The 24,990-nt window shown below is 35.4% G+C and overlaps 1 protein-coding gene across 5 annotated transcripts in view; it reads left to right on the top strand.

Annotated features, from left to right (window-relative positions):
* Positions 1 to 24,990, top strand: part of REPS1 (RALBP1 associated Eps domain containing 1) — a 68,868-nt gene that overhangs the window by 32,708 nt on the left and 11,170 nt on the right. For 2 of the 5 annotated variants that reach the window (XM_037520481.2, XM_037520480.2), the window contains exons 9-12: positions 7,011 to 7,132; positions 10,482 to 10,562; positions 15,552 to 15,639; positions 16,674 to 16,775. In XM_037520481.2, the coding sequence (XP_037376378.1) occupies positions 7,011 to 7,132; positions 10,482 to 10,562; positions 15,552 to 15,639; positions 16,674 to 16,775 (393 nt within the window). The remainder of the gene's footprint in view (positions 1 to 7,010; positions 7,133 to 10,481; positions 10,563 to 15,551; positions 15,640 to 16,673; positions 16,776 to 24,990) is intronic. The other 3 variants (XM_037520483.2, XM_037520482.2, XM_054697869.1) reach the window with 2 other exon arrangements.

Here is a 24,990-nt window from a genome sequence, read left to right as displayed (position 1 = left end):
ATATTAATGCAAGAAAATAAGTTAGGCTTATTCCATCATTTCCTAGAGACTTGTCTGATTCTCTTACCTCTTACATTCAGATTGGTTAGCCTGGCTTTTCCATGTAGTCAGTGGGGTTTTGCTTCTTTTATTTCACTTAAATAAAATCTGTTTGTTTGTAAACTTGATGTGCCTGAATTTTAAGGTTGGTGATGGAAGTTCTTTTTCTGAGCATTTGTCTGTTTAACCTGTAGCAAAGAGAAACTGTACAAATCATATATATATCTATGTGCTATTGCTCCAGCTGTGATTTTATTTTTTTATTATTTTTTTAAAGACTTATTTATTTATGCATACCAGAGCTGGGGTACAGGCCAGAGATGCAGGAGGTGAGAGGATTCACTAGAGACAGAGTGGGGAACAGAACAGCAGACTGACTGAAATACACTGCTGAAGGGAGCAGCGGGCAAGACGTGAGAGGTCTGCTGCGCCATGTGGGTTTCTCTCTGGCCGGCCAGTGATTGAACTTGTGCTGCAGAGGCTTCCAGCACTAATTGCTTCATAGTGCAGTGCTTAACCCCTTGCGCCACCAGGGAGGCCCCCGGCTTGATTTTAAAGGTATCAGAGGTTCAGGTGTTTTTTTTTTTACCCCCACTCCAACATAATATTATATGGTTTGTGACGAAATTTTTTTACAAATGTTCTAACTGTACAATATTAGATACAAATCTGCTTTGTTAACTTATAAATTTGACATCTTTCCCTTTTTTCTTTATACTCATTTTCATGATTTTCTTTGTTTTGAAGACAAAGCCCCAATTAAGTTTGTTCTCTTTATGAAATTTTAGTCCTATATAAAGAAGATAAAATGGGTTTTTCGTTTTTAGTTCTTTTTGATATTGGAACCTCTTATATACCTGTAGATATTATTTCTTGAAGTAAAATAACTGAATCAAATAATAGTTTTGATAAAATGTTCATCAGTACATCAGAAAAACCTAGAAAAACCTAACGGGAGTGAGTACTCATTCATTTTTTGGTTTTCAAACCTTGTCAGACACACTTTTTCTTTTTTTTTTAAAGATTTATTTATTCATGCATACAAGAAATGGGGTACAGGCCAGATGTGCAAGAGGGTGAGAAGATTCACCAGAGACAGAGCGGGCAACAGAACAGGCAGATTGACTGAAACACACTGCGGGAGGGGAGCAGCCGGCAAGACAGGAGAGGTCTGCTGCACTGCAGAGGCTGCAGACAGCTCCACGGTGCTGTATTCAACCGCATGCACCACCAGGGAGGCCCTACACTTTTATTTTTAATCTTTGGTTTTAATTTAAAACTTAGAGACTTCTACATAGACCTTCTAAAGTCTACTTACGTAGTGTTCATTCTGTGACGTGTTGGGGAGAAGTGAAATTAATTTTGGAAATAGAATATAGGGGTTTGGTTTTTTTTTTTTTTTTTTTTTTTTTTTTTGGTTTTTATTTATTTGTTTGTTTGTTTGTTTGTTTATACAAGCACTGGGTACAGTCAGAAGCCCGGGAGGGTGAGAGAATTCACCAGAGCCAGAGCGGGGAACAGAGCAGGCAGATTGATGAGGTACACTGCTGAGGGGAGCAGCAAGCGGCAGGAGAGGTCTGCGCGCCATGTGGGACCCTCGCCCGGCGGCCGGGGATCGAACCGGTGCTGCAGAGGCTGCGCTCAACCTTTGCGCCCAACCTCTGCGCCACTGGGGAGGCCCTAGAATAGAGTTTTTGATATGTATAATATCAATGAAGACAAAACATACATATATATCTTAAGTCTTTAATTACTTTCTGCATATGCACTGCTTATTCCAAAGGTATCCTTTATGGTTTTTGTTGAAGACTTAAAATTATCCAAACCTGTTTATTTTTTATTTTAAATAGTTTTATTGTAAGAATAATATTTGTACTTCAAATAAATATAAAGATACAGTTGTTTTTGCTTTGATGAAACCATTAAATGAGATTGAAACCTTGAATCTTCATTATTGAGGAACTCTCCCTAGATTTGTTTTGCCATATAAAAGCAAATTAAGTTTTAAATGATCAGATTTTAGGGAATGTTCATATTGCTATAAGATCAGTAAGAGATACAGTCATTTTTTAAACAGTTTTTTAGTATGATGAATATAATACTAAGAAAATAACAGACGTTTAGGATATATAGGTTATAAACCTAAAATAAAACTAAAGCTTTTTAGGAAATAGTTTATTCCACAGGTAAACTATACTGAGCTGAATCAATAAACTTTTCAGAATCTTTGGAGGCTTAAAAGGACAAAAACTGCTGACAGTGTTTTTATTTTCTAGTGTGAGCCTGAAAATGTGGTTTGCACATATTATCATCACTAACTAAATGTAGATTGACTGTCAGCAGTGTGATCACACTGGTTGTGTCTTCCAGCACACTTTCATCCATGGGAATACTTCTTGCATAAAAGCCCTTTTGGGGTTGACTTTAACAAATAATTTAGGCTCATGCTCTTCTTTTTCAGCCCTGATGCTCTGATGATGTCAGGGGCAGAGCAGAACCCTCAGGAGGGAGGCAGGGTTGACTCAGTGTTCCAGCAGGAGGCTAGGTTGGAACACTGCATCAGGTAAGAGTAAAACTGTCCCCCTGCCTCCCTAAAGATACAGTCTTAAAGACTAAGTGTTGTGGGGGGTATGAAGTTCTTTGTTTGAACATTTATAGGAAGCAAAATTGAAGGAGGTGCAGTTTATTTACAGATTAAATGCTTCTCAGATTTATGACTATTAGTTTCTACTTTATTTAAAGATAACAATAATAGACATATTAGTAGAGATATTTGTAGGGAAATAACTTCATCAATTTAATAATTTAAAAAATTTTAAAATTTAAATTTTTAAAAAATTTTTCATAGGGCCTCCCCTGGTGGCGCAGTGGTTCAGCGCTGGGCTGCGAGGCTGCCCGCAGCCTCTGCAGCACCGGTTCCTTCCCTGGCTGCCGGCGAGGGTCCCACAAAAAAAAAAAAAAAAAATTCATATTAAAAATTATGAAAAGAGTGGAATTCTTTTACATTTTTGCAGAACTCTTTACTATCTGGCTTAAAAAAGATAACTAGATTTTCATGTTGGCTTCTGCATCCAGTCTGTTGGATGTTTTTTTAAAAAAGATCTATTTATTAATGCATACAAGAGCTGGGGTACAGGCCAGAGGTGTGGAGGGTAAAAGGATTTACCAGTGACAGAGTAGGGAACAGAACAGGCAGATTGACCAAAGTACACTGCTGAGGGGAGCACGGGTGAGTCAGGAGAAGTCTGCTGCGCCATGTGGGGTGCTCCCTGGCCGGCCAGGGGATCGAACTCAGCTTCATAGGTTGTGTCTTAACACCTTGCGCCACCAGGGAGGCCCAGGATATGTTTTGTTTAAGATAAATCAGGAATCAGCAAAGTAAGCACCGAGGACCAAATCCAGTCTACTATTTTTTTTTATAAACCACAAATGTATTTTTCATTTTTAATTGTTGGAAAAAATTTTAAAAAGAACACTTCATGGAACGTAATTTATATGAAATTAAAATGTCAATGTCCATAAATAAAATTTTGATGTTACACAGCCACGGTCATTCCCTTAGAAATTATATGTAGTTGCTTTTGCATTTTGACAGCAGTATTGAATAGCTGAGAGGCTGTGTAGCCTGCACAGCCTAAAATATTTATTATCTGGCCCTTTGTAGAAAAAGATTGTCATTCCTTAAAGCGTATGAAGAAAATTTGGCCTCACATAGTAAAAGTACTGTTTTCAGATAATTATGTATATTCATTGGTACTGCATCAAAACTCAACAGATGGTAATTTTTTAAAGGTTAGTTGCAATATGAAATCAAACCATGTTAATGAATTGCTTGTACTGTTATATTAAAATTCATAGATCTGTTTTACACTTTGAATGAATCTCTTGCCCATGCATGGTTTTATAACATAACTCATTATGTCTAAAATAATATTTCACTGAAATACACAGATCCAAATCTTGGCACATTTTATTACAAAAAGCATACTTGTTAACATTACGACCTATCTAATCAAAGATATCTTTAAGTTCTAGGAAGCTCTTGAGATTATGGACATATATAAACATTTTCCAAAATTTGATTTTCACTTGAAAACTTGACTGTTATTAGTAACAAATACTGAAAACAGTTGTCTTGTTTGAAGTGGAAATTCATTTTTGAGAAAATGCTTGCCTAATACCCAAAATTGAATAATTATAGTTTATTGACTGTTCTTTCAGAAAAAACTTGTGTTCCATGAAAAAAGTGACCTTTTCAGATGACAGGTGAATCTCTCAATACTTTTCCTTGAGACAACCATTGTCTTTTGATAGGAAACATAAGTGCTTTATGCATATTTCCCATTTTGGCACAAAAAAGTATTTAAAAGAATGTTTTCAGGACTGAGATTTACTAAAATATTATTTTTACCCCTTGTGAACATTCCTCAGTGAAATTTCTACACATATTTATATTTATTTTAACTGACATATGTGGGGATGGTGAATATTTGACTGTTGGTATATTTTGGTTCCTCTGTCTTGATTCTCACTGATAAGCAAGTAGTTTCACCCAACTGTTGTTCTTGCACCATCAGTGCAGATGCCAGCCAGGTGAAAAGGCATTATTATTACTATACTACTGACACTACTACTACTATACTACTATTGATACTACAGAGATCATTTTGACTTTTCAGACCTCCTAAAAGAGACCTGGGGTGTCCCTAAAGTCTGTGGATCACAGTTTAGGAATGGCTACTCTAGGACGGTAACTGTTAAAATACTGTATTGGAATAATAGTGAAATTTAAGTACAAAGGTGTAACATTTCGATTCTCAGCTTCAAGAGGCTGGCCCTGCAGTTGCTTTGTACTGGTAGAGCAAAGAGGTTCCCATAGTCTACCCCAAATTGTAACTGCCTGAGATGGGGCAGGGTACAGTGGCTCTAAATTTGCCATTTGAAGGTGTCATGAGAATGGTGGTCTGGAAAACCAAACCAGGTACCAAGTTCTCCGTAACGTGACATTTGAAATTTAAGTAATACAGTTGAACTTAAATAGGTTGTGTTGAAATTTATCCTTTAGCTAATGTTATTTCAGTTCTCCTTATTTTTCTTTAATACCTACTTTGTAAGATCTCTTAAAGACACTTCTTCATTCACTAACAGTTTCACTTTCAATAAACTTTCACATTTATAATTTGAAATTTATAATTTCAATTTATAACCATTATCTGCCTTTTCTTAACTTCCATTCCCATTGCTTTCATAAGGAAAAAATTCCACAATTTTTGTTCCACAAACTATCCCCGTAAGGAATTTGCTCCTACTATTTATCATAAATAAGTTTTACTCTAAGAAGTTTGAGTTAGGAGGTCTTCAACATAGAAAATTATCTGAAGCCTTTTTTTCATCTTACTGGTTCTATATCATTCTGAAACTTTTCTTGAGAAAGGAGTAGGGTTAAGAAAGAAATAACAATAATTCCTGACTTTGCAAAACAAAAATTTATATATGATGCTGGATTGCAAATTAGAACTTGCAGTGTGAATTGACCATAAAGAAGTAAGTCGGGATAAGTAAAGGGGAATTATTTTCAGATACTCATGTAGCAGAATAAGGTGAAATTACCAATAGTTAATTTCAGTTTAGGAAAATAATAGTAAAGAATAAATTTAAATGAACAACAGAAAAACAATTCAATAAGTATGTGAGCGTCTAGTATATATTAGATCCTTTGTTAAGCATGAAAGATGTTACGGATTTATTTATGAACAGATTGGGAGGGTAAAACCTACAGATTACTAAGGTATTATTTGACTGCCTGTTTAGGAATCTGAAGGATAGTGTGTAAATGGCAAAAGTTGTTCTTTCTGATGGAGAAACTTGCTGTTATTTTATTCAACTTGCCCATGGTCAAACAATGAGATAGTAACAGATACTAGAACCATATTTTTGACACAGTTTCTGAACAGATTATGCATATTTGCTGTTCATTTGGCAATTACTGTAATTTTCAGACAGATTATATTCAGTACCATGTAAAATTTGGGGAAATTGGAATGAGAATTCACTCTTGAAAGTGCTTTCGTTTTTTAAATTGTAATGTAAGAAACATTTTCAGTTAAAACTTAATTAGTTAAAAGTAGAATATGATACCACATAATACTTTGGAAAAAGAAAAACACTTGGAAATCATGTCATGGACTTGTATTATTCAGTTAAATCTACAGGTGCCATTGAACCTAGTGATAAATGTTTGTATCCTATAGCTGCATTGACTTTGCTTTGTGTTCATGCCTGGGGTGCTTTCTTTCCTTTTACTGTCTGCCTTGCAAGTATGTCCTGCTTTTTGATAATAAGGGAGACTGTTACCAAACAGTCTATGGTAGAGAAAATGTGAGTAAATCAGCAGTTCCCAAAGTACATTCCAAGGGAATATTGAAGGATTTTATTTGATTCAAAATGGTTTGTGTTAGGGAAAAGCTGATTTAAACACAGTTTATTTCCTCTCTAATATTCCAGGTCTTTGATAAACAAATGTGCATGGGTGTCCTCCAAGAGGAAATTACAGAATCTCCAAATTTGTTTGAACAGAAATCTAATTTTTCAAAGCACCTTAGTGATTAATAGTCCATGAAATGCACTTCGGAAACTGGTACAGATCTGTCTTCAGTTACAGGTGGAGATAAATATTTGTGTCCTGTAGCCTCATTGACTTTGCTTCAAAGTGTTTGACCTTTTGCATTATTGTTAAATATTACACTCCTTTTCCTATGTATTCATAACTAGATTTTATTTCATGGAAAACAGGTAGACAATAAATAGTAGGAATTGTCTGATTGCTAACATGTTTATTTTGGGGATATGAGGAGAAGAAATTCACAATATAATTTGCAGCTCGTGAAGACCTTCTGTTAGGCTTTTTAAAATAAGTATTCCTAAACTAAAATATATTGTTTATAGAGAATTTCTTTATTTTTAAATTGCAGATGTTGGGGATCAGCAAGGTGAGGTAGGTTATTCAGGCTCTCCTGCAGAAGCACCTCCAAGCAAGTCACCATCAATGCCATCACTAAACCAGACTTGGCCTGAGCTGAATCAAAGCAGTGAGGTTAGCAATCCTTCCCTTTTCTTTTACTAATGTTAACTCTTTTAAGGTAAGAAATTCCAAACAAAATAATTTCAGCATATAACCCTTCCAGCATGCATTTAGAGTTGAGAAAACATACCTAACATCACAGTGATAAATGTAATTAATGTGACTCTTTGAGGTTTTCAGAGTACTTTTTTGTGTGTGTATATATATGTATATATATATATACACTATCATTTGATTTTTCATTCCTACTAAGTCTTTGAGTTAGACATGGCATATGCGTGAAGTTAATAATCAAAGGGGTGAATATCTTGAGCAAGATATCTCATAGCCAGTGAGGAATAAGAGCTAAGATTTGAACACAAGTCATTTAATATTCATTCATCTGCCATACCCACTACTTCACACTGCATTCTCATTCCAGTAATCAATCAATGGATATAATAATGTATTTGTAATCTTAGCATTATGAGATTTCATCTTTCCACATGAAATAGTGTTTTCTACAACCCAAGCTATTTATAATAATTCTGCTTAATTCAATACAAAATGGAATTATTTAACCCTTATTAAACGCAGTGGTTTAAAGAGATCAAGCACAGCATGCAAAACAGAATTTGAGACAAATGAATTGCATGTCTCCTCCTCCCCCCTTTACCTTCATTATATGAAACAGTAAAAAGTAGGGCCTCTCTGCTTAGAATAAGGGGAGAGGGCCTGAGTTCTACCTCCCCAAAGCACTCCTGTGACGCCTTTTAAACCTTAGTGCTCCATAGACCTCCATTTGAAAAACACTGCTCTGGCCTGTTAGGGTGTTCTTCATGAACAAGATACATTTTTTTTTCCTTTCAGTTTTTGGTATCAGTTTTAATTAGCTACAAATCTGAGAGTTTGTTCACTTTCAGGGAAAAATTCTAAGCTTCTGTGCTTTTCACAATATTTAAAGCCAGAAAAGTGCTGGATAAAGAGACACTAATTAATTTTGTACTGTTGAAAAGCAAGGGAACTGGCAGATTTAAGGTACTTGCTGCTACATCAGAACATTATATCATCCATCATACCATCAGATATAAAACCCTATATCTTTATAAGCTTTTTGAAAGGGAGAAATTAAACCTGGGAGGAATTTACTAGTAGAGAGGCTTTATAGAGGACAGAGTCAGTGTTCTTGAAACCACTTATTCCCACTGCATTTATTCATTTCTATCATTTTGAAAGCAATAAGAGATTTCAAAAAGTATTTTCATTTCATTGGTATCAATTCATAAATAAAGCAATTCTTTGTAAAGCATCTCAATTTTAAAGACAATCTGTTTAAAATAAAATCATGTGTAGTCATTAAAGACTAGGAATATGTTTCTTCCAAATTCTGACCTCAGTAGTTGGATTTTCCGTCAATATTCCTAGCAAGTTTTATTTTGTAGTATTTGGTAATAAGATCATGAATTCATAATTTTTAAAATATGCTTGGAAAAAAGCCAAATATAAATAAAACTAACTTTGATTTTGAGATATTTGTAAAAAAAGATCTCATTAGGGTTTGGAATTTTAATTATATTTTAATTTTCTGCCACAAAGCACTAATATTAACAAATATTCAGCACCTGCAATACAGATGAGGCACTGTAGAGGATGAACTAATAATACTAATAATCCCTAACATTTATTCGGCATTTTTGATATGCCAGTTCCATTCACAAATTCTTTACATTTATTAACTCCTGAAATCCTCATAACAATCCTATAATGTAGGTATTGCTTCAGATGAAACTGAGGCAGAGAAGTTAAATAATTTTCCTAAATCTGTACGCCTATGCTCTTAACCATTATGCTAAAGTTACAACTATGAGTCTCTCTGCTCTCCAGCTGGCTTATATACAATCTTGTGAAACCAACTAAAACTTCATGCCACCAGATAAATAAAATGCCTTCTCTTTGGCAAAAAATCTGTTGCATCTCAGCTTTTCTGCAGTCAGATAATTAGAATTTTTAAAAACCCTTCTGTACCCATGCAAGAATAATTACTGAAGAAATTATATTAACAAATATTGTTAAGTCACTTCCCTGAAGTGCTGTCCCATGATAAAAGCTAATTATTGTAGACTTTATTCAAGAAACACTTTAATGCCTCAGTATTAGTATATCTTAATTTTCATGATTTTAAAACTAATCTGTAGCTAAGCTGTGGAATAATTATTAGCCATTTGTAAACAGTTTTCATCAATGTGTTCATTTGCTAATATTTAATTTCTACCTGTTTTCTCAAATTGAACATCACTGTTTTAAATAGTAAGTCGAACTTTGAAGCATAAAAATGTATACTTTTATAAAAAGAAGATTTTGGTTAATGGGATAGATGTGTCTGTGTGTAAACATTTGTGTGTATATATTGTATACGTGTAGATGTTTTTTCTCTTAAAGGATAACTGATAATTCTTAATCAAATTTTAATGATAATTTTAAGAGTTTTGATATAAAAATCCTATTATTAGTGATTTCCAAAACGAATGGAATATACTAAAATTAATACTTTTATCATTCCACCTATATTGAAGGAGGCATATTTGTGTGTCTCTTTTAGAGGAATAGTATTTCATATCAAAACACATCTTCTGTATATAACACACATTCAGATGCTTGATTTGCTCTCATTGTGGCCGTACTCTGATTTTTCTAGCATGGGGTGGGAGGTGGGTGCCTGACTGGCAGTTCTGTCTTGTGGTCTGGCATGGCCCTGTTTGTAGTGCTGATTGCAGGGGTTGACTTGCTACAGATTGACATAAGCTCAAACATATATTAATTCCAGAATCTTTGCATTTTATCAATTATATTTTATTAAATATTTATACATAAGTATAAAATATGTGCACATACATAATAGAATCACCTTTCAGGGGTCGCACTGGCAAGTCACACTGACTTGCTTTGTTTTGACCAAAAATTCATTAGATTCATTAGCGTCACCAAATCAGTACACTAACGTTAGAATTTTTTTAAAAAGATTCGGAATTATTCTTTCTCTGGTCAAGACAAACGCCTTTATTTACTTTGTCATCATTCATAACACTTAGACTCTGTTTCTGTATTATGTTTTGAGTTTCAATTCTGTCAGACTTCAGTCTCTTATAGAGATTGCAACAAATTTTTGCTATACGTTTGATTGTGAAGCCACTCATCTTCCATTACAAGATGACCCAGCATAGGCAAGTATTCAATGAAGGAAAAATAAAAATTATGGAATTTTATCAGGCCTATCAAACACAACTTGCAGTGCAACCTCTGAATTACTTTGCTAAATCTTCTCCAGTGATCTTTTATTCCCTCTTTCTCATCATGCTGACTTGTCTCTCCTCTGTCTGTTCAGCAGTGGGAGACATTTAGTGAACGCTCTTCAAGCTCACAAACTCTGACCCAATTTGATTCTAACATTGCACCAGCTGATCCTGTAAGTCAATCACTTAGCTTGCTTGTTTGAAATTAATTTTATTAACCCAAATTTCCATTCATTATGGTTTTTAGCTGATATGCATGATTCAGTGGAGTGCTTAGAGGGAAAAACAGTTGGCAGGCTTTTAAATTTTTGTGTGCTTAATGGTGGAAAGAACATTTTTTTTTTATCATTCTTTGTATTTTCTAGTTATTCTGGTGAGAAAATTTATGTTTTTAAAAATCGTACGTGTCTAAAATAGCATTTTGTTATAATTGATTTAGTTGACCTTGTTTTCATTTGCTAATTAAGTGTATGTTTTATTAAACATATACTGCTGATTTCAGTGAAGTAACAGTAAATACTATTTTATATGTATACATATACATTGTGTAGTATGTACTTTGTATGTTAAATATGCAATGTCATCTTATTTTAATAATATAATTGGTACTGCTTTGACTTAATTAGTATGTTGAATTCTGTTAAAGAGAATCAGATTCAGCAAAACAGATTCAGAGTTGTTGGTCAAAGATTCCCATTGTGCGAAGGAACCTGTCTTGTCTTCCTGTGGTTCAGTGTGTTGCTTTGAAAAATGCTACAAAGTTCACATCCTGATTTAAAAATAAATTCTATCCCATTAGACTTAATTTTGTACTTGCCCCACCTTGTCCACCTCAAACGATTTGAGATCTTCAGACCTTGGCTTTTAGTCATTCTTCTCACTGTTCACTCCAGCTTTATTTTTAATTTTTTTAAAAGAAATTTTGCTAATAATCCCCTTTCAAAAAGAAAAGAGGAAGTAGGTAGGAAGAAAAGGGTAAAGATAGGATTTTATTCAATGAGTTGAGTGGCAAGATAGGGAGAAAGTGAGAAAAGGCATTCTTTCTAGATCTAAGACACAACCAACATTTATTAATTCATTACAAAAAATAGTCTTGTTATTTAAAGTGAATTTGAGAGAAGTGGCATTTAAAGATAATGTTATATCTTCAATAGTTTAAATGACTGGATCTTGGTGTGTTTTATTATTTAAAAGGATTTATATCTATTTGAAACATAGAGAATGCTATTATCTTGAATTCAAACAGGAGTATATGGAAGTTTAAGTGTCTTTAAATAGTGCATTAATTATTTAAGGATGAATAATAAGTCAGTCATCTATGCCTTTTGCTTGCTGTTTTGAGAGCATTAATCTTTGATTTTAATTTCTGAAAAATGAAGAAATAAAATGGTAACATAATTTTTGCTGCACTAGCAGTTTTTATTTTAAGTTTTTGTTTTTAGAGATTTATTCATTTATGCATACAAGAGATGGGGTATAGGCCAGAGCTGTGGGGGGGGGGGTGAGAGGATTCACCAGAGACAGAGTGAGGAGCAGAACAGGCAGATCTACTGAAATACACTGCTGACGGGAGCAGCAGGTGATACAGGAAAGGTCTACTGCACCATGTGGGTCACCTCCCTGGCCAGCCAGGGGTCAAACTCATCCTGCAATAGCTGGCGATAGCTTGGTAGTGCTGTTTTTAACCCCTGTACCACCAGAGAGACTCCTCACTAGCAGATTTAAGGTCTCTTGGAAAGTGATAATACTGTAAATGCAAAGAAAGTGTTACCTTAGCTCAAAGTTTTAATTCTCCTTATTAGTCTTATCTCCTACTTATAGGGTCATTTAAAGTACTTAATAAAAGTACTTCATTGGAAAAGAAAACTTAATATGGCAATAGGGGAGCTAATTTATTCTCTAACCCTTAAGAAAGTGAAAATAATCATTCAGTGTTATGATTCTTTTTAAATTTATTTATTTATACATACAAGAACTGGGGTGCAGGCCAAAGGTGCAGGAGTAAGAGGATTCACCAGAGACAGTGTGGAGCAGGACAGACAGATCCACAGAAATACACTGTTGAGGAGAGCAGCGGATGAGACAGGAGAGGTCTGCTGGGCCATGTGGGTCACCTCCCTGGCTCGGGATCAAACTCATGCTGCAGTGGCTGGTGAATCTCATCTTTGTTCCCCAACAGCAATCTCAGTTTAACCTTAGGAGAATTCCCTACTCTCACTTGAAGTCTAAGTTTCTTAACTTTCATTTAAAATTTACTTAACGTACATCACCTGTCTATAGAACACAGCTGTAGCCACAATCTGAAATGACATTTTGCAAGGCTTGTATAAACAAGGATTTTGTAAGTAAGTAATTAGGGTCTATTTAAATGAGAAGAGAATCACCTTGGGGGGAAAAATACAGTTCTAATAGGAGTTTAGTCTTGGAAACATTTAATGAAATATTTTTTAAAAGCTAAAATTTGATAATTAGCCATTTGCTCAATAAAGTGAATGTATGAAAAGCTCCACACTGTTCTGTATAGAGATAGCTACCACATGGTGCAGTGACCTCACATGCAGACTGAGATGGTTAATTATGAGGCTTCCATAATTTTGATGAGATTGAGTTTCCAATTATCTCATTTCCAGAAACTTGATTATTTTGTTAAACTGCTTATCAGTTAATAGCTTTTGGTCGAATCTATTTTGGCTAGGAAATTCTAGAAATGTAATGTAGTCGTCTTTGCCATGGTTTGTGCCTGATCTTGAGTATTGTAAAACTTCTGAGTAATTTATAGTATAAAAAGACTTAGTTTGACCACTGATTATGCCCACCCAACTCACCTCGTTTAGTGGAGCCCCCTTTTAGGACCCGTGTTAGTCTCTCAAAATACAAGATGCCAAAAACTAAATTCCAGTTTTAAGTAGTACACAGTTTAATTGTTATAAGTTGGTATTTGTAATATACCTAATTGTATATTATCCTATAGAGCCTTGGTCCAAACTGGTCAGAGACCTGTGGGCTAACTCAGCCCAGTTTATTAGGGAAAGTTTTTCACAAAGTTGTTATATTTGCGTGGTGAGTCTTGAATGAAAGTACAAATTGACAGTGTGGACAAAGGAATGGGTGATTAGGGGTGGGTTTCCTGTTTGGGTGATTTTAATAGGTAGAGGAAAGTGAGCCGAACCTGCAGTCAATTTTTATGCTTTTTTTTTTTTTTTCTCTTTTTCAAAATTCAGGAACACTAAATTTGAAACAAATAAGTGTTACTTTGTCATCTTGTGGCTCAGGACTCAAGGCTTCTGGGCATTCTTGGTTCTTTATTTGGGTATTGAAATGCGTCAGGTCAAAGCTCTATTCTGTTGCATATCACAGTCACAAATAGAGCTTCTGATGTACTGGTCTGAGATTAGGCCTGATCACCTGTGGAAAACACATCAAAAAATTGCCTTATTCTACCTGCTGCAGAATCTGCTGGGCTAAATCTATTTCAGGCTTATAACAAACAGTAACAGTAAGACTGAAGTAAGCTAGAAAACTGATTTGTTTGTATAGAGACTTGGGCAACCTTATTTGGCAGAATAGGGTGCTTACGATTTTGTTTTCTTGGAGTTATTATTATGACTTACATTTATTGCATGGAAATACATGAAAAGCTGCTTAATATTTCCAGCTGTTAGAAACTATAAATCTGATTTTATATATACACAAATAGCATATATTAGATGAGTATTATGAATTAAAGCATCTAGTAAATTGTCCTTGCTTGTTTTTTCCTAGTTTGTTTTGGGTTTGGAATAAGATCCTATTGTCTCATGAACTGTCATTTTTTTCTCCTTTGATCATGCCTTGTAATAAATTCTGATTCTCAAAGTTATTTCTGTTATTAAAATTGTATGTTAAGAAATTAGTGTTATTTCTAAAGCCACATTTATTTAAACATAGCATCTTAACTGCAAGTGACTTATGATGTGAGAAAGCTAAACTTTTACCAATATATATCATGTTCATCTTTTTCAATATAAGTTTCAAGTTATAGGGGAAATATTAGTTTAGGTTGATTTAAGAACTCTGTTCAGAATCTCACTAATATGGGGATCGGAAATAACTATGAATGGATTTGTCAGTATAAATGCAGTAAGGAATTGACTTACTGTTCAATTTTAGAAATTGTGAAAGCTAAGGAGGCCTGTTAAAAAAGAGATGGTATGTTAGAACTTAACTGGCTAGAGCAGAGACTTGGTGTTTCTCCGTATAGTCCCCAAAACTGTCTGTCTTAAAGGAAAGGTCCTTATCCTTCACTAAAAATTACTTAACTCATCACAAGATAACCGAAATTTAAGAATCTCAAGTTCAGTCTCTAGCAGCAGCAGCACATACAAAATATGAACTGTGTCCTCATAGATGGAGCTTAGCGTTATTTCTCACTTGGTCTACCGTTCTTTAAGCCAAATACTTGATTGTTTGCTAGTTCCTCCCCTGGGAGGCTCAGCTCCCAGGGCCAGGCCTACCTGTGTACCCTTCTCTTTTCGTTCCCTTTAAAGTCTATTCTATCAGCTCCTTGATTGCTCTAACTAAACTTGTTTTCATGAAGCTTAGGAATGTCGGATATATTAATTATGAGAAAGTTTTAAGAACAGTTAGAAGTGTTACTTATTCGTTTAAAAAAAATGGATTCCTTTATGGAAGTTCTTTACTAAATTTTAAGAAGCTCTATAGAACTAATTTATAGACAGTACTGTGCCCACTATTTGTTGCAATATGACAAGTATCTTGTTAACTTTGTTTTATATCAGAAAAATGTCAGTAATTTAGTGAAAATGAGTTATCAGTGTAGGGATTCTCATTAAACTCAAAGGTTTAATTTGTATAATTTCAGCAGATCATTTCACACTTTGAATACTGTCTTGAATTTTTTTATATCATTTTTTCACATAATATCTAATCATTCAGTTAAAGTGTACTTTCTGTGCAGTCAGATTACTAGGCATGTCTATACATGTTAAACTTAATTTTTTAAATACAATTCCAGAACTTTTAATTGAGATGAATTTTCATGCTTGTATTACTGTGAATCAGAAAATCTATCCACCAGTTTTTAAAATGTTAGTTTTGATTATATAATGATACCAGCTTGGCATTTTTAGTACAAATTTTGTATTTCCTCCCATTGTCTCTAGGATACTGCTATTGTTCATCCAGTTCCCATTCGCATGACTCCAAGCAAAATCCACATGCAGGAAATGGAACTGAAAAGAACTGGCAGTGGTAAGGAAGCTGTTGCCTGGTTGTATTTTAGTTTAGCATCAAACTAAAACACACGAGTCACTATTCTGTCAGGGCTCAGGTTTTTTTTCATAAGTGCTTATTTTTTATTTTTTTAATTTTTTAAAAAGATTTATTTATTTATTTACACAAGCACTGGGTACAGTCAGAAGTACGGGAGGGTGAGAGAATCCACCAGAGTCAGAGCGGGGAGCGGAATAGGCAGACTGACAAAATACACTGCTGAGGGGAGCAGCGGGCGGCAAGAGAGGTCTGCGCGCCAGGTGGGACCCTCACTGGCGGCTGGGGATCGAACCGGCGCTGCAGAGGCTGCAGCTTCACATCCCAGCACTTAACCGCTGCGCCACTGGAGAGGCCCAAGTGCTTATTTTTTAACAGTTCTTTCTGCACTTATACATGTATGCTTGTCTATTTTTATTAATTTATATTAGTTTTTAAAAGGAAATTACTGAATTTAAATTATGACGTTTCAAATAAGGATATTTGGAAAATATGACTTTTTTAATCCCCTGTGGGTTTTTATGATCACTGGTTTGAGCTTACATTTAAAATGTGTTCAAATTTTAGATGAAAAGAGGCATGTGTTAGAATAAATTTTAACTTGGAGATTGTATGTTTACTTTTTTAAAATCTTCATGTTTCTCCTCATTTTAGGTTAAATGTTTTAATTAGGACTAAAGGTAGATTTATTTTTTGTATAAGTCATATCATAAGTTACTTATTTTATAGCCATTTGTCTGGTGTTTAAGTAATTTCTTACAGTAATAAAATTAATGAGGTATGAACATGCAAACTGACCTTTTCATTATAAAATATCTTCTATTGTGGCAGAAAACAATCTGTATAAGAAGGTTTACATTTATTTTTTATTAAAAATAAAACTTTTTGTTATGTTTCATGGATTTACCCACTGCTTCTTTGAAATATCTAACTGAAGTGTTAATGTTATACTCTGATGTTTATAAGTTAATTCAAATACTTATATTCTGTATTTTTACCTATTAATTTTTTACTAGATCATACTAATCCTACTAGCCCGTTACTAGTGAAAACCTCTGACCTTTCAGAAGAAAATAAGATGAATTCATCAGTGAAATTTGCTTCTGGAAATACAGTAGGTAAGTGAAAGATAGTATTGCATGTTCCATTTGAAGTTTATTAAGTCTGGATTTAGAGTCTGAAGGATTCAAATGTATAACAATATTTAGTAGCATTTTTCCTGAGTAAAGTAGGGAGTGGTCAGCCCTTTTAAACACTCTGTCCTCTATATGAATACGTGGTTGCCCATTGCCACTTGGACCTGCTGCTTCAAGGCAGGCCTCCTATTTGCCAATCCTCTGGATTAGCCAGATTTAGTCCATGGTTCTTCCCCACTAACTCCTTTCTCTCACACAAGAAATTATTTATATATTCATTTATTTAACCTCTGTTAGTTAAGATCTATGTACCAAGCTCTTTTGTAGACACTAGACATTCCACAGTATCCAAACCAGAAAAAAAATTTTTTTGCCCTTATGGAGTTTACGTTCTTTTTTTTTTTTCTTTTTTTTAAAGATTTATTTTTATTTATTTATACAAGCACTGGGTACAGTCAGAAGCGTGGGAGGGTGAGAAAATTCACCAGAGCCAGAGCGGGGAGCAGAGCAGGCAGAAGGACCAAAGTACACTGCTGAGGGGAGCAGCGGGCGGCAGGAGAGGTCTGCGCGCCATGTGGGACCCTCCTCTGGTGGCCGGGGAGCAGCCGGGGATTGGACCGGCGCTGCAGAGGCTGCGGGCAGCTTCGCAATCCAGCGCTCAACCGCTGCGCCACCGGGGAGGCCCTGGAGTTTACGTTCTATAGAGGAAATAAGAGAAAAAAAAAATTTGAGTTATATATCTTAAGAAGTAATTAAAACCCTGGATAAATACAAAACTAGGGGAGGGGAAAGTGACATTTTAAATAATGTGGTCAAAGAAGGCCTTACTGAAAGACAATATTTGAATTAAAACTTAAAGGGGCCTCCCTAGTGGCACAGAGATTAAAGACACAGCACTATGAAGCTGTCTGCAGCCACTGCAGCATGAGTTTGATCCTGGCTGGCCAGGAAGATCACCACATGGCTCAGCAGACCTCTCCTGTGTTGCTCCCCTCAGCAGCGTATTTCAGTAAAAGTGCCTGTTCTGCTCCCCACTCAGTCTCTGGTGAATCCTCTCAACACCACCCTCCCTACACACACACACACACACACACACACACACACGCACACACACGCATGCACGCACGCGCGCGCGCGCACACACACACACCCCGGGCCTACCTAGTTCTTCTATGCATAAATAAGTAAGTCTTTAAAAAAAACTTGAAGGAGATGAGGAATTTGACAGTGATTATCTGCTGGAAGGACATCTAAGGCACAAGGTATATATGGCAAACGTCAAGTCCTGATTTAGGGAAGCACGCCTTATTTCTACTGGGAGATGGACAGAGGTAGCAAATGGTAGTGTATGGAAACTGGGAAGCAGTGTGTAAAACTGACTTACTCAGTGAGAAAAAAAGCTATTAGAAGATTTTGAATGAAGAAGTTACATAGTTTGACCTTCCTTTTTTTTTTATTTATTTTAAGATTTATTGATACAAGAACCAGGGAATAGGCCAGATGTGCAGAAGCGTGTCTTTGTTCCCTCACCAGAGACAGTAGGGAACAGAAAGAGCTGGCAGACTGATGAAATACACTGCTGAGGGGAGCAGCGGGCGAGACAGGCAAGGTCTGCTGTGCCATGTGGGTTGCTCCAGGGCCAGCGGGGATAGAACCGGCACTGCAGAGGCTGCGGACAGCTTCACAGTGCTGTGCTCAACCGCCTGTGCCACCAGGGAGGCCCTCAACCTTCCTTTTTAAAATAGGATTACTCAGGATGCTATTTTAGTAATAGATCAAAAGAAAGCAAGACTTGAAACAGGGAAACACCATTTTGGAGATAGTTATAATCCAGGCAAGAGAAGATGAGGACTTAGCGTAGTTGGTAGGAATGGAAGGTGCTGAGAAGTGGACAGATTTTGTAGGAAAAATCCAGAGGATTTGCTTCCATATGTGATATAATATGAAAGAAAAAGAGGGAATCAAGGGAGATTTGAGGGATTTGGGCCTGAACAACTGGGAATTAAAGTTAGGGGTAGGTTTCTGGGAGAAGAATAGAAGTTCAGTTTTGGACATCTTATGTTTGAGGTGCCCATTAGAACATCTAGATGGAATATTGTTAGTTTTAGCATCATTCTTGTACCACATGACTAATTTAGTGATTTCACAAGAAAAAGGAGAAAGGATGTATTTTCAAATGAAACTAAACCAGGACCTCCCTGGTGGCGCAAGGGGTTAAGACGCAACCTATGAAGCTATCCACAGCCTCTGCAGCACAAGTTCGATCCCCGGCCAGGGAGCAACCCACATGGCACAGCAGACCTCTCCTGACTCACTCCCTGCTCCCCTCAGCAGTGTATTTCCTTTGATCTGCCTGTTCTGTTCCCCACTCTCTCTGGTGAATCCTCTCACCCCCCGTACCTCTGGTCTATACCCCAGTTCTTGTATGCATAAATAAATAAATCTTCTTTTTTAAAAAGAATCTCAACAAAATAACCATTTATTTCCATTTATAACTCTTGAAAGTATATAGTAGTATTCTTTCAAATTGTTCCTAGAATTTCTGTTCTAAAATTTCTTTATTGCATGACAACGGTTAGTCTGCTTCTGGGATTCTCTACTCATTCATAAGACTTTGAAGAAATTGGAAATGATACTTCCTTAAGAGACAAATCAGGAATCTCTATTTCAAAGGTTTTATTATTCATATTTTATTCCCATATCTAATTTTTTATTTTTACATTAATCTGTATTTTTTCTCACATTTCACTCATTTGCCAATTTATGTATGTAACTATAATCATACATTTATGTAACTATATAACCATTTATGTAACTATAATCTAGGGAGCACAGCTTCATACCTCCATGGGTATATGCTTCTTTACTGCTCCTTCCCCTTGGGCCCCCTAGTAACCAGTATATATTTCACAGAGTCCAATAGTCATTTTTGCTGTGTTTACCAGATTGTTTTCTTTGGCTATTGATACCCACAAATGAATGAAACCATCTGTAACTATCTTTCACTTTTTGCCTTATTTCACTCAGCATGACCATCTTCAATTCCATCCATCTTGTCCCAAAAGCCACTATTTCATCTTTTCTTAATAGCTGAGTAGACTTCCATGGAGTAATAGTCCACAATTTATTTATCTTGTCTCCTTTTGATGGACATTTAGGTTGGTTCCATGACATGGTTATTGTGAATAATGCTGCAGTGAAGATAAGCATGCCAAAATCTTTTTGTATTCGTGTTTTCATATTTCTTTGAGCTGATACCTGTCTTTTTGATACAGGCCATTCTTACAAGGATGAGGTGATATCTCACTGTGGTTTTGATTTGCATTTCCCTTATAATAAGTCATGTTGAACATTCTTTCATGTGCCTCTGGGCCATTGAATGTCTTTGGAAAAGTGTCTTTTTAGGTCTTTTGCCCATTTTTTTGATTGAGTTGTTTCTTTGTTGTTGAGTTATAGTTCTTTATCTGTTTTGGAAACTAACCACACTGTTTTGATAACTATCGCTGTATAGTATAATTTGAAGTCAGGCAGTGTATTAACCATTTTTCTGCTTTCTCTTAGGATCAGTTTGGCTACTGCGGGTCTTTGTGGTTCCATGCAAATTTTTAACTGTTCTGTTTCCTTGAAAAATGTCATTGGAATTTTGATAAGTATTGCGTTGGATCTGTAAAATGCTTTAGGTGATATGTCCTTTTGAACATTTATTCTTCCAATCCATGAACACAGGTTATCTGTCTACTCCTTGTGTCTGATTTCCTTGAATACTTTCAATGTATATGTCCTTAAACCTCCTTTGTTAAGTTTACTTCCAGGTATTTCATCCTTTGTGGTGTGATGGTAAATGGGTTCCTTTTCTTAATTTCTCTTTCTTCTAATTCATTGTTTGCATATAAAAATGCAACGAATTCTGTGTATTGATTTTGTATCCTGCTACTTTCTAAATTTATTATTTATAGTAGGTTTTGTAGAATCTTTCATCTATTCCATGTATATTATATCATCTGCATCTAGTGATGGTTTCACTTCTTTTTAAATTTGGATTCTCTCTTTTTTTTTTTTGCCTAATTTTTCTGATTAGAACATCTAATACTATGTTGAGTAGTTGTGAAAGTGGACATCCTTGTCTTGTTGCTTTACTTTAAGGGAAATGCTTTCAGTTTTTCACTATTGAGTATGATATTGATTATGGATTAGTCATAGATGGCCTTTATTATGTTGAGACTCTTCCTTTAATTCTATTTTGTTGTTTTTATTATAAATGGATTTTGACTTGTAGAATGCTTTTTCAGCATTTATTGAAATGGTCATGTGATTTTTGTCCTTTTGTTTATGTGGTGAATGTCACTGATTGTTTTGCATATGCTGAACCATCCAAGAATCTCACTTGGCCATAAATGGGTAATTCTTAGAATATCAATATATTGCTGAATTCAATTTGCCAGGATTTTGTTGAAGATTTTTCCATCTATGTTTATTAGAGATATTGGTCTACAGTTTTCTTTCATGTGAAGCTGTGTTTATTTTGGGGTAAAGGTAAAGTTGATCTTCTGAAATGTGTTCGGGAGCTTTACTCCCTCATCAGTATTTTTTCTTTAAAGATTTATTTATGCATATAAGAAATGGGGTACAGGCCAGAGGTGCAGGGGGTGAGAGGATTCACCAGAGACAGAGTGGGGAGCAGAATAGGCAGACTGAATGAAATACACTGTACACTGCTGAGGGGAGCAGCAGGCGAGACAGGATAGGTCTGCTGCACCTTGTGGATAGCTCAGTGGCCGGCTGGAGTGCTGTAGAGGCTGTGGATAGCTTCACAGCGCTGTGTTTAACCCCTTGCGCCACCGTCTTCAGTATCTTTAAAGAGTTTGAGAAGGATATGTATGAGAGAAGCTTTGGTGAATTCACTAGTGAAGCCATTTGGTATTGGGCTTTTGTTCATAGAGAGGCTTTTACTTATTCTTATGATTTCTGTACTTTTGATTGATAAGTTCAAGTTGTCTCTTTCTGTTTTAGTTTTGTATGATTGTATGATTTCGTTTGTACAATTCTAAAAATTTGCTAATTTCCTATAGGTTGTCTACTTTGTTTGCATGTTAAACATAGTAGTCTCTTCTGATCATTTGTATTTGTGTGGTGTCTGTTGTAATTTCATGTTTTTCATTTCCTATTCATTTTATTTGACTTTCTCAGTAAGACTAGCTAAGAGTTTATCAATTTTATTTATTCTTTTGAAGAATCAGCTCTTGGTTTCATTCATCTTTTGTGTTGTCTTTTTGGTTTCTATTTTACTTCTACTCTAATTTTCATTATTTCCTTCTTTTTTAGTTCCACTTGTTTTTTTTTCTGCTTACTTTTAATGTAAATTTAGATTGTATTTTAAATTTTTCTTTTTTTACTAGTGTGGACCTTTATAGCTATGTGTTTCCCTCTTAATACCACTCTTACTTCAATTCCATGGAATCCAGTAGCTTGTCTCTTCATTTTCATTAGTCTCTCATTTTCATTGTCTCTTCATTTTCATCAGATTTTTTTATTTCTTTGATTTATTCACTGACCAGGAGTTATTCAAAAGCATTTTGTGTAGTCTTTGCATATTTATGATTTTTTTCCAGGTTTCTTTTTGTGCCTCATAGTTACACCATTGTGATCACAAACGATAGTTGGTTTTTCTATTATCATCTGTATCATCTGTTTTTAGACATGTTGTATGTCCCAGCACATGATCTGTCTTTGAAAATGTTACCCATACACTTGAGAATAATGTGTATTCATTTCTTTTGAAATGGAAAACTCTGTAAATGTTTATTAAGCACATCAGATTCATTACTACTTTAATATAACTATGTCCTTGTTTACTTTCTGCCTGGTTGATCTATCCATTGATATAAGTGGTATATTGAAATCGTGTACTGTTACTGTGCTGCTGTCAGTATGTTAATAGTTGTTTTATATATTTTGGTGCACCTGTATTGGATGTGTAACTATTAATTATAGTTACACCTTTTGGATGAATTGTTACCTTGATCATTATGTAGTATCTGTCTTTGTCACTGATAACCTTGTTTGGGTGAAAGTCAAATCAGATATGAAAATAATAGTTTCTGCTTTTAGTTTTTCCTATGCTGTTGACTTTAAATACTTTGCTCCAGCCTTTCACTTTAAGTCTTTGCCCTTAGATCTGAAGTAAGATTATTGAATGCGTAATATCTATCAGTCATGTTTTTTAATGGAATCAGTAATTCTGTTTCTTTTAATTAGTGAGTTTAGATTTCTAATGTTTAGAGTAATTATTACATGAGGCTTATTTACTACCATTCTTTTCTTTTTTGGTTGTTTTATCTTTGTGTTGTTTCTTTTTCCAGGTGTTTCCATCTACCTTTTCATTTGGGTATCTTTCCCTACTGATTTTCTCAGTTTCTTCATTTATTTTTCTAAGTATATTTGCTCTAGGTTTTTGTTTTGGTGTTACCATGAAGGTTGTATTAAACTTTCAGTGTCTAGAATAGTCTTTTTTGTGCTGATATCAACTCATTGTCATTTAACTAAAAAGATTCTTTTGTTTTCTACTCTTTAATGTTTTTGGTTGTTGTTATCCCATATTGTTCATTTTTGTGTTTCTTATTATCACTGTGCTTAAGGTCTTTTGTTTTTTCTATTTGTATAGAAATTGTTTCAGCATTTCTTAACAGCACGGGTTTGGTGGTTGTAAACTCCCATTAATTTTTCTTTCCTGGGAAAACCTTTATTTCTTTTTTTTTTTTTTTAAAGATTTATTTATTTATACATGACTGGGTAGTCAGAAGCGCGGGAGGGTGAGAGAATTCACCAGAGCCAGAGCGGGGAGCAGAGCAGGCAGAAGGACCAAAGTACACTGCTGAGGGGAGCAGCGGGCGGCAGGAGAGGTCTGCGCGCCATGTGGGACCCTCCTCCGGTGGCCGGGGAGCAGCCGGGGATCGAACCAGTGCTACAGAGGCTGCAGGCAGCTTCACAACCCAGCACTCAACCTCTGCGCCACCGGGGAGGCCTGGAAAATCTTTATTTCTGCTTCATACTTAAATGGTAACTTTGAAGGATATAGTATTCTTAGGTAGCAGTTTTTATTATATAGAATTATGAATATGTCACACCACCAGTACATCTTCGTCCCTGTAGCCTTTCTGCTGAAAAATATGATGAGAGTATGATCAAGAGTGCCTTTGTATGTCATGTGTTTGCTTTTTTCCTCCTCCATCAGCCTGTAATATTTTTTTCCTTATTTTTGTCATTGACCTTTGATAATTCAACAATGTGTCTTAGTGTAGGTTTTTGGCATGTAAAGACTTAAGTATTTTGTCTGCGTTTTGGACATCTACAATGTGTTTTTCTCTGGGATTTGAAAAGTTCTCACTATTATTCTTTTGAATAGGGGCTCTGCGTCCTTCTCTCTACACCTTCAGGATATCCACTATCTTTATGTTTCCTCTTCTAATGGATTCTGATATTTCATATAGAATTTCTTTAGTTTTTCTAAACCTATTCTCTTCCACTTATTTAGACATTTCTATATTATTTTTAAAATTCTTCCCTCAGCATTATGTAAGTTTACTTCATTTTTCATGACTGTTTTCAATTCATTCATAGTATTGCAGTCATTTCTGCTTGAGGATTTTGTTTTGCTTGTTTTTTTAGTTTTATTTTCATTGGTGAAAATTTCTCTTGATCCTAGATGTATTATGTCCTTAAATCTACCTTTCTGTGTTTAATTTTGAGTCTTGAACTTCACTGAACATCTTAATGATTGCTCCTTTGGACTCATGTCTAAGTTCCTCCAAGTTATGAGACTTGGATTCTGCTCTGTTGTCCTTTTCCATGCTGCATTGCCTGAATTGTGCCTTCTTTCACATGCCTTCTTCTTCCCCTCGCCTCTCTTCCCTTACTTAACACACCCCTCCCTTAGTAAGTGGCACTATGGCTTTTGTTTTGAAAGTAGGAGCCCAGATATCTTCAGCAAATGTTCAATTCTTGGATGAAGAGGTCACTTTTGGACTGGGAGCCTGTACTGCTATTTATCTCTCTCTGTGCAGTCCAAGTTCCTCTCTGTGCCTGGAACCTGTTTTCCTATATCTTTCTCTCAGTGTCTAAAGACCCACAGTTTGCAGCAGATTTCCTTTTGCCCTCAGGAGAAAAGTGTGGGAATTAGGAGGTGGTGGTACTCTGCTGT

The sequence above is a fragment of the Talpa occidentalis genome, unplaced genomic scaffold (assembly GCF_014898055.3).
Source record: "Talpa occidentalis isolate TD23 unplaced genomic scaffold, MPIMG_talOcc4v2.1 talOcc4.2, whole genome shotgun sequence".
In the NCBI taxonomy this organism is placed as follows: domain Eukaryota; kingdom Metazoa; phylum Chordata; class Mammalia; order Eulipotyphla; family Talpidae; genus Talpa; species Talpa occidentalis.
The sequence above is the reverse complement of the archived record's forward strand: the minus strand, read 5'-3'. Positions and strand labels throughout refer to the sequence as shown.